The following is a 9,277-nucleotide window of genomic DNA, read 5'->3' on the forward strand; positions in this document are numbered from 1 at the left end:
CCCCCCCCACCCCCGGCATGGGGTGGGTTTGAGGACAGGATGTGGTAACAGGCCCAGGGCCTGGGACGGGCATCGTGAGCCCAGGAGCTCCGGGACTGGTAGCTGAGTCTGCGGGCCAAGCTCGCTCCATCTCCCCCCAACCCAGGCCGCCCGTACCTGCCCGCTGCCCCGGGTATCCATCTTTCTCCTCCGTTTTCTCTTCCTCTCTCTTCTCTTCCCTTTCTTTGCCGTGTGGCCCACTGTGTGTCTTCTCTATTTCTGTCACCTTTCCGCTCTCCTGCTCTTCTGCTCATTTCTGGGGGGCAGAGCTGGATGGGGCTGTAGGCAGATGTTCTGACACCCTCAGCCCCCTTCCCAGGTCAGCCATCCCTCCTCGCTCCCTCCTGCTGCAGACCCCGTCACAGACACGGAGCCTGTCAGGTCAGGGCGTGATGGTGCACGCCCGCCTCATGTCCACGTAGGGAGACAGCCCGCTGCAGGTGCTCAGGTCCCACAGCTGGGCTGCCCCCCAGAGGCCCTGGCCCCCAGCCATGGCGGCAGGTGCCTCCCTGCCAGGGACCTCATGCCCGTGTGTGCTGGGGAGCCCTGCACTCCCTGCAGAACGCTGAGTGGGAACACCATGAAATATTGATACTCTAAACCTAAAATAACTAAACCTTTCATTCTGTGCTGCAGCCGACCCCGAGTTAGGTGAGATTTTAGCAGAGACAGTGGCAACAGGCGCCGGAGGAAAAATTCAGCGTGTTCAGCATACACAGTTGAGGAAAGGCTTTTGTGGGGATTGGGGCACAGGGTGCCTACTTGCAGGTATCCAAGGACCGGTGCCTGCCTTGGGCCGGCGGCCTCACCCACTGCCCTGACATGCCTGCCCCTCCCTGTGTGTCCGGAAGCGCTCACAGCCTGCAGCTCTTGGGGCAGGCGAGGGGACCAGGAGGAATGGAGCTCTCTTGCCTCCTCATTTTGTGCCTAGGCCTGAGGGCAAATGAATTCCCTTTTGGAAGCCTGAGTTCTCGTCTGTAAAATGGCTAAAAAAACATACCTCTTTTGAAATCTACCTTATGAGACGGAGTGACCCCTGGCCTCCCTCCCAGGTGATCCCATGCCCCTCCTGTCCCCATCAGTCACCTGTCCCATCTTGAGCCTCACAGGGGACAGCCCCATGGTGAGACCTTTCAAGTAGATCCTTCCAGCCCCAGTGGAACTGCAGTTTGGGGCCTGAGCCCCCGCTCCTCTTCACCCCTAAGCTGGTTTGAGAATGTTGACTTTTTAGCTGGAAGAAGTCAGTGTCTGCTGTGGGCTCCCTCAGGGAGCCTGGAATCCACCCCTCACTGCACAGTGGAAGTAAACCAGAGAGGGCAGGCCATGCCCGAGGTCACACAGCAGAGTGGCCTGTCTGGGAAGCAACGGAGCCAAGCAGTTATACCCTGGCATATGAGTGAGAGTGTGGTGGTGGCGCGGTACTCTGAGTGCGGGTCTGAGGGCTCAGCTGCCACCACCACTCCAGCACTGGGAGGACTCAGGCTGCTGTGGGCTCTGAACATTGTGCCCCGGGCACGGCTCTCCCTTTGCCTGCCCGCCTGCCTGCCTTTGATGTTTATTCCTTTTGTATTTATTGGTCCAATTTTTATTTTTATTTTTTATTTTTTTTTTAAAGATTTTATTTATTTATTTGAGAGAGAGAGAGAGAATGAGAGATAGAAAGCACCAGGGAAGAGGGTCAGAGGGAGAAGCAGACTCCCTGCTAAGCAGGAAGCCCGATGTGGGACTCGATCCCGGGACTCCAGGATCATGACCTGAGCCGAAGGCAGTCGCTTAACCAACTGAGCCACCCAGGCGCCCCGTATTGGTCCAATTTTTAAACTCTTGCCTTGTGGGAAGCCCTTCAGGGGGCAGGGATCCAAAATAAAATGCTGATCAAAATGCATAAAACACTTCTCCTTTGCCATTGCAGGAGTAACCAGCAGGGTTCATGGTGCCAGAAAGGCAGGAGCAACATGGTGCGTGTCAGCAGCCCTGGTGACCCCTGTAGGCGCAGCCCTGTCCACACCCCTCGATGACAGGGACCCCATGGGGGTGTGAGACTGGGAGACTCGGGCCTGTGTGCCAGCTTGCGCAGGCATCTTAGCCGCTCCAGGCCTCAGTTCCGCCCCCCTTTCAGGACACCCACATGTAAAAGGTGGGGGATGAGGCAGTTTGGGGCCATGCCCTCCTGAAGCTGTCTTGGTCCTATGGAGTATGGCCTGTTGTTCTGCGGGTCTCTCTGCCAGGTCGGGGTCAGGGGGTGGAGGGCGGAGGGCAGCCATGCAAGGCCATGCCAGTCAGCTTTTCCATCAACGGATTTGAATTCCCCCAGGTCCCTCACTGCTCACTCAGAGGGCCCTCAACCCCTGCAAAAGCTCTTGCATACGCTCTGTCTGTCCAAGAACATCACTGGGGGCTCTTCTGTGAGACACAAGCACCCATGACTGACCCAGCATTAAACATACAGGCACAGCGCCAAGTGCTGAGGCTTTGAAGCAGATTTCCCTCTTTGTTCAGGTTGCCAGGAAGCTCACCGCTTTCGTCATTATGCAGGACTTGGTGGTATTCTTCCCTTGTTGGCTTGCTTTATTGTTTTGTCGTCTTGTGGCATACTATTTTCTGTCAGTTGGCTCAAGTGCTTTTTAGAATGAGGCGTGTGCTGTACAGCAGTTGCATAATGTCACTACTAATAAGTATAACATGCTTCGAAGTTATGGGAGAAAGATGATTTCTGACTGCATAGGTTACAGATGGCTTCCTGGAGGAGGTGGCCTTTGGGAAAGGAGGTCACAAAGGCCGCTGGGGCAGGAGGCTGAGAGTGGTCTCCAAAAGGATGGTTTAGAGCCAGGACAAGGTGGGGACACCTGGTTGGCTTCATGGGGCAGACTAGTGGGAGATGTGAACATGGGTCGGGGGGAGGCAAGGTGGTGGTGGCTTTGAATGCCTTATTCTGGTGTGTGTGAGGGGTTTCTGAACATCTCAGGTGACCTGTGCCCTGGCTGTCCCCCCCTTGGTCCTCAGCCCCCTCTCCCGCAGCCCCCACCTCACCCACCAGCTCAGCTCTGAGCTGGGCGCTCAAAGTCCTATTTACCTCCCCAGGTCCCCAGCCTCACTCCCACGCCAGCCCCAGCTGCCGGCCCAATTACGTATTGATCGCCTGTCAGGATGTTTGCTTTTCTGGTGGGTCACTGGAGCGTGTGTGATCGTGGGAAATGGCCTGGTGGGGGTGGGGTGGGGGAGGCCGAACCACAGAGTCTAGAGAGAGGATGAGAGGGGCTGAAGGGAGGGGGGTGGACAAAGCCGCTGGGGATAGTGAAACCTTGCAGATTCCATAACATGTCAGTGACACCCAGAGCCCCCTCTGGTTAATCAGTCACTTAGTCCATCAACAACCCGGGAGCACCTGTCAGGCCTGGGAGGCCGCTGGAGCACCGGAAAGTGTGTGGCATGTCCTGCAGAGCAGAGCTCTGCTCCCAGATCCACCCCCTCTACGGGCTGGAGCCACAGGCTCTTTGAGCCCCTGTTGCCTGAAGGGGCGAATGGTGGGTGACAAGACCTGTGGCCTTGAAAGCAGAGGCTCTGTGCAGGTGTAGGAGTGGCGCTGGGAGAGTTGAGGTAGGGATGTGGGACCCCCCAGCCTGGGCTTCCCCTTCCTGCAGTGAGCCCCCCAGGCGCCATGCGTGTGGAGCGTCTGAACAGGCAGCAGTCGGGCTCTGGTTCAGCCCCCCGAGACCATCAGGCCCACCCTCTGGAGTTTGGAGAAGTCCAGACTCGTCCTCCTAGCCCCCTACTTGCCCTGCTAGGCCAGTTTCCCAGGCAGTGGCACAGAGGAGGGACAGAGGAGATGGGGAGGCAGTCTGGGCACAAGTACGAACAGGTCGCCTTGCAACATGCTGGGAGAGAGTCATGGGGGGCTAGCTCCCGCACACCCCTTGCTTACTCCTCTTGCAGCCTGCACTCAAGCTGGGCCCCCCTCCTGGTGCCGTTACCCCTGTGACCGCCACCCAAGCCCTGCATGTTCCTCAGGACCCAGCTGTGATGAGCCTTGTGTCCTCAGGGCTGCAGCGGGGACTGGCCTCCAGCTACCGGCCCGGCCCATGGCCCTGACTCTACCCAGCTCAGGCCAGCAGCTGCACAGAACCCTGGCTCTAGGAGGGGCGTGATCGGAACCCCGAGACACAGACAGATGAAGTCTGATGGCCCTTCATCTCCCCCCATCTCCCCCTGGGGGTCAGAAAAATCTTCTCGGAGCAGTGGACATTAAATCAGGCCATGGAGATGGGGTTTCAACAGGCAGGGGAAGGGGCATTCCAGGAAGAAAGAACTGCAGGGACCAAGGTCAGGAACACTCATTCGCTGGGCCTTGAGCCCTGAGTTCAGAAGGCCAGGGTGGGGTCACAGCGGACCCAGAGGAAGGGGAGAGTCGGAGAGATTCCACAGGGCGGTGGGGGGGGGGGGCATCAGGGCAGAGTCCCAGCTTTCTGGCTGGGGAGCCCGCCACTGATCAGGAAAGCCCACTGGGAAGCAGATTCATGAACACTGACAGGTGCCACTGGGTTTGCTGATATCCCAGGGCTCTTGGGCTGGGGTTCAACTGCAGTGCCAGTGAGGAGGGGGCCATGGTGCCTGGGGAAGCTGAGGCTGAGAGGGTGGCCCCCAGCAGCGTCAGGAGCCCTGGCCCGGCAGGCTGGGGACCAGACATACTCCTCCGCAGGCTGTTCCCGGAGGCTTCAGCCTTTGAGCCCCTTTGATTCCCTCTGTGAGCCCTGAGGGCAACTCAGCAGGTCTGGCTTTATTCCTGATGAGCACCAGGGGAAGCTGAGGCTCAGGGTGTGCGGTGGGGTATGGGGTGCATGCCTGGATCACATTGCCTATGAAATATAAAATGTAAAGGAGGTGGATGCCACCTGGGGTGCCAATACCAGGCTCCTCTTCAGGGCACCCCACCCCCCATCCCAGGGATGCTGGGGAATTCCTTTGGGAGGGCTCTGGGCAGGGTCAGGAGCATGGAGGAAGCAGCATGGGGTGGCGGGAGACTCTCTGGCCTCGGGATCTGGACCTCACTCTGGGGTCCCGGGCTAGTGTCCTGTGCCACTCTGGGCCCCCCACCCCCCCGCTCTCTGTCTGTGTCAGGGACCCCCTGACAAGGCAGGAGGGCCCAGGGTGGGGCCGGCCAAACGCTGTCCCCTAACCATCGCTTCTGTCCTGTGCTTGCTCCTGGCTGCAGGTGAGCGAGAGGATGCTGGCGGGGGGCGCGAGGAGCATGCCCAGCCCCCTCCTGGCCTGCTGGCAGCCCATCCTCCTGCTGGTGCTGGGCTCGGTGCTGTCAGGCTCGGCCACCGGCTGCCCGCCCCGCTGTGAGTGCTCGGCCCAGGAGCGTGCCGTGCTCTGCCACCGCAAGCGCTTCGTGGCAGTTCCTGAGGGTATCCCCACCGAGACCCGCCTGCTGGACCTGGGCAAGAACCGCATCAAGACGCTCAACCAGGACGAGTTCGCCAGCTTCCCACACCTGGAAGAGCTGGAGCTCAATGAGAACATCGTGAGCGCCGTGGAGCCCGGCGCCTTCAACAACCTCTTCAGCCTGCGGACGCTGGGGCTGCGCAGCAACCGGCTGAAGCTCATCCCCCTCGGCGTCTTCACGGGCCTCAGTAACCTGACCAAGCTGGACATCAGCGAGAACAAGATCGTCATCCTGCTGGACTACATGTTCCAGGACCTGTACAACCTCAAGTCACTGGAGGTCGGCGACAACGACCTTGTCTACATCTCCCACCGGGCCTTCAGCGGCCTCAACAGCCTAGAGCAGCTGACGCTGGAGAAATGCAACCTGACCTCCATCCCCACCGAGGCGCTGTCCCACCTGCACAGCCTCATCGTCCTGAGGCTCCGGCACCTCAACATCAACGCCATTCGGGACTACTCCTTCAAGAGGTTGTACCGGCTCAAGGTCTTGGAGATCTCCCACTGGCCCTATTTGGACACCATGACACCCAACTGCCTCTACGGCCTCAATCTGACCTCCCTGTCCATCACCCACTGCAACCTGACCGCCGTGCCCTACCTGGCCGTGCGCCACCTGGTCTATCTCCGCTTCCTCAACCTCTCCTACAATCCCATCGGCACCATCGAGGGCTCCATGTTGCATGAGCTGCTGCGGCTGCAGGAGATCCAGCTGGTGGGCGGGCAGCTGGCCGTGGTGGAGCCCTACGCCTTCCGCGGCCTCAACTACCTGCGCGTGCTCAACGTCTCGGGCAACCAGCTGACCACCCTGGAGGAGTCGGCCTTCCACTCGGTGGGCAACCTGGAGACGCTCATCCTGGACTCCAACCCGCTGGCCTGCGACTGCCGGCTCCTGTGGGTGTTCCGGCGCCGCTGGCGGCTCAACTTCAACCGGCAGCAGCCCACGTGCGCCACGCCCGAATTCGTCCAGGGCAAGGAGTTCAAGGACTTCCCCGACGTGCTCCTGCCCAACTACTTCACCTGCCGTCGCGCCCGCATCCGGGACCGCAAGGCGCAGCAGGTGTTCGTGGACGAGGGCCACACGGTGCAGTTTGTGTGCCGGGCGGACGGCGACCCGCCACCCGCCATCCTCTGGCTCTCGCCCCGCAAGCACCTGGTTTCGGCCAAGAGCAACGGGCGACTCACAGTCTTCCCCGACGGCACGCTGGAGGTGCGCTACGCCCAGGTGCAGGACAACGGCACGTACCTGTGCATCGCGGCCAACGCGGGCGGCAACGACTCGATGCCAGCCCACCTGCACGTGCGCAGCTACTCGCCCGACTGGCCCCATCAGCCCAACAAGACCTTCGCTTTCATCTCCAACCAGCCGGGCGAGGGAGAGGCCAACAGCACCCGAGCCACCGTGCCTTTCCCCTTCGACATCAAGACCCTCATCATCGCCACTACCATGGGCTTCATCTCTTTCCTGGGCGTCGTCCTGTTCTGCCTGGTGCTGTTGTTCCTCTGGAGCCGGGGCAAGGGCAACACGAAGCACAACATCGAGATCGAGTACGTGCCCCGCAAGTCGGACGCGGGCATCAGCTCCGCCGACGCGCCCCGCAAGTTCAACATGAAGATGATCTGAGGAGGGGGTGGGGGCGGGGGGCAGGGGCCCCCGGGGCAGGCCGGGCAGGGGAAGGGGCTTGGCCGCCGAGCGCTCGCTCCTCAGTCCTTCCCGCCGCTCCCCTGGCCCCCCACACACATCCCTGTTCCCTGCGGCTCCCTCCCACCCCCCCCCACCCCCTGCCGGCCCTCACCGCCTGCCCTCTGTCTACCAGGACCTCCGCAGGCCAGGCCTGGGGACCCCACCTGCACAGGGCCACCCGTTGACAGACTGGAGTCAGAAGCCGACAGACCGACACGCGGCACAGTCAATAATTCAATAAAAAAAAGTTACGAACTTCCTCTGTAACTTGGGTTTCAATAATTATGGATTTTTATGAAAACTTGAAATAATAAAAAGAGAAAAAAAAACCTATTTCCTATAGCTAGTCGGAATGCAAACTTTTGACGTCCTGATTGCTCCAGGGCCCTCTTCCAACTCAGTTTCTTGTTTTTCTCTTCTTCCTCTCCCTCCTCCTTCTCTTCCTCCTTTCTCTTCTCTTCCCCTATGGGGAGGGATCACTCAGGAAAACAGGAAAGGAGGCTCCAGCACCCCCCTGCCCGGGCAGCTGACAGGAGCGGGCAGGGCGGCAGGTGCGGGCCCGGCTCCGGGCTGGCCGTCTGCAGGGAGCAGGCGGAGGAGACAGGGCTGCCTGGTGGGGGTGGGGGCTGGTGGCCAAGCCGCCGGGAAGCAGTACTGCCGGGGGTCGGGGGCCCGACTCGGGTGTGGCTGAGACTCTGGACAGGGGCTGGGGTCCTCCTGCAGGACGGCACAGTCAGTGCAGAGGGCCAGGAGCTGGAGGCGGGACCGAGGCCTAACTTCTGGTCCCAGCTCTGCCACTGACTTACTGTGTGGTTTCAGACAGGTCACTGACCCTCTCTGGGCCTCAGTCTCCGCATCTGTACAAATGGAAACGTGACCCCCCGCCCTGCCTACCTCACAGGGCTGTTGTGAGGAATTGATGAGATGATGTATGTGAAACACTTTGTAACCTGTAAAGCGCTGTGCACATGTGTGGGTGACTGTTCTCATTATGGTCATTATTATCTCACCATGGGGGGAGTGTGGGGTCAGGCTTGGGGGCAGATCGGGGAAGGGCCGCTGGCTCCAGGGACTTGCAGAGGCTCCCCTTAGAACAGCGGCCCAGGCCGCCGCTGTCCGATGAGCCTAGCCGGGGCTCTGAAGAGTCGTGGGTGTGGGAGCGGGGTCCACTGCACTGGAGGTGACCTGGAGGGTCAGACACCACCCCGCCCGCTCACACCAAACCGGGCCGCTCCAAACTCGGCCCTCGGAAGGGCTATCCCAGATGACAGAATTGCCAAGGGCCAGTCCGGTCGCCCTGTCACCTTCCCTGACTCCGTGGGCCCTGGCTCAAGAGGCTGGGGACTAGCTTGGCCAGCATCTCTGTCGGGCCAGGAGGGTGCCAGGGTCAGGCAGGCCTGACTTCTCCCCTCCACTGTTCCCTCTTTCTCCTCAGGGACCCCTTGGATTCAGCCTCGAGGCAGGGTGAGCCCTGCTGCCTGTAAGTCCTCAGGTCAGGGAAGGATCCAGTGATGCAGGAACGGACGGGCACACACTTAGCTGAACGTGGAGGGGAAGCCCTAAGGGGGGTCAGCACTCAGCAGACTTCCAGAAGGTAGCGTCTCCAACTGGGGGTCCTCCTGGGGCGCACATGCCCAACCTGAGCTGGCATGGACCAGGTAGCACCTTCTAAAGCAAGCCTCTGTTGGGGGGGCATGGTGAGCAGAGTCTGGCATGGAGTTGGCACTCATTCCCTCCCTCCCTGGATCTACCGATGTCCCAAGAGCCGGCTCTGCTCCTGGCTCCCCACTGATGCAGCTTGTAGCTGGGCCACGCCGCCCTGGCCCCCTCTCTCAGCAACCACCCCAGGCTGCCCCTGGCTCTGGGGAGGCCTCAAGCCCTCGGAACTGTGGTTTTATCCCCTGGAACAAACAGGAACCTCCCCCCATTGGATTCTGGTGTGGAAAAGGTTGATGGTCCCTGGGGAGCAGGCTAGACTAGTGATTATAGGCTCTGAGCTCTGAGCTTTGGGTTTGAGGTCCTGTTCTAGCACTGACTAGCTCTTCGGGACTGTTACTTAACCCCTCTGAGTCTCGGTCTCTGTCACATAAAGATGATCTTACTGCTTTTCGT

General features: G+C 60.3%; 1 protein-coding gene across 14 annotated transcripts in view; it reads left to right on the forward strand.

Moving 5' to 3' along the window:
• The window catches only part of LINGO1 (leucine rich repeat and Ig domain containing 1), a 191,265-nt gene extending 183,128 nt beyond the window's left edge, over positions 1 to 8,137 (forward strand). For 13 of the 14 annotated variants that reach the window (XM_073877399.1, XM_025884279.2, XM_073877398.1 and 10 more), the window contains one exon: positions 5,249 to 8,137. In XM_073877399.1, the coding sequence (XP_073733500.1) occupies positions 5,261 to 7,105 (1,845 nt within the window). In that variant the 5' untranslated portion in view covers positions 5,249 to 5,260 and the 3' untranslated portion in view covers positions 7,106 to 8,137. Of the gene's footprint in view, positions 1 to 1,951; positions 1,998 to 5,248 lie in introns of all 14 variants that reach the window. The other variant, XM_025884277.2, reaches the window with a different exon arrangement.
• The last annotated feature ends 1,140 nt before the right edge of the window (positions 8,138 to 9,277 follow it).

Source organism: Callorhinus ursinus, unplaced genomic scaffold (genome assembly GCF_003265705.2).
Source record: "Callorhinus ursinus isolate GAN/ISIS: 27379988/994484 unplaced genomic scaffold, GSC_fseal_2.0 scaffold25, whole genome shotgun sequence".
NCBI classification, from domain to species: Eukaryota; Metazoa; Chordata; class Mammalia; order Carnivora; family Otariidae; genus Callorhinus; species Callorhinus ursinus.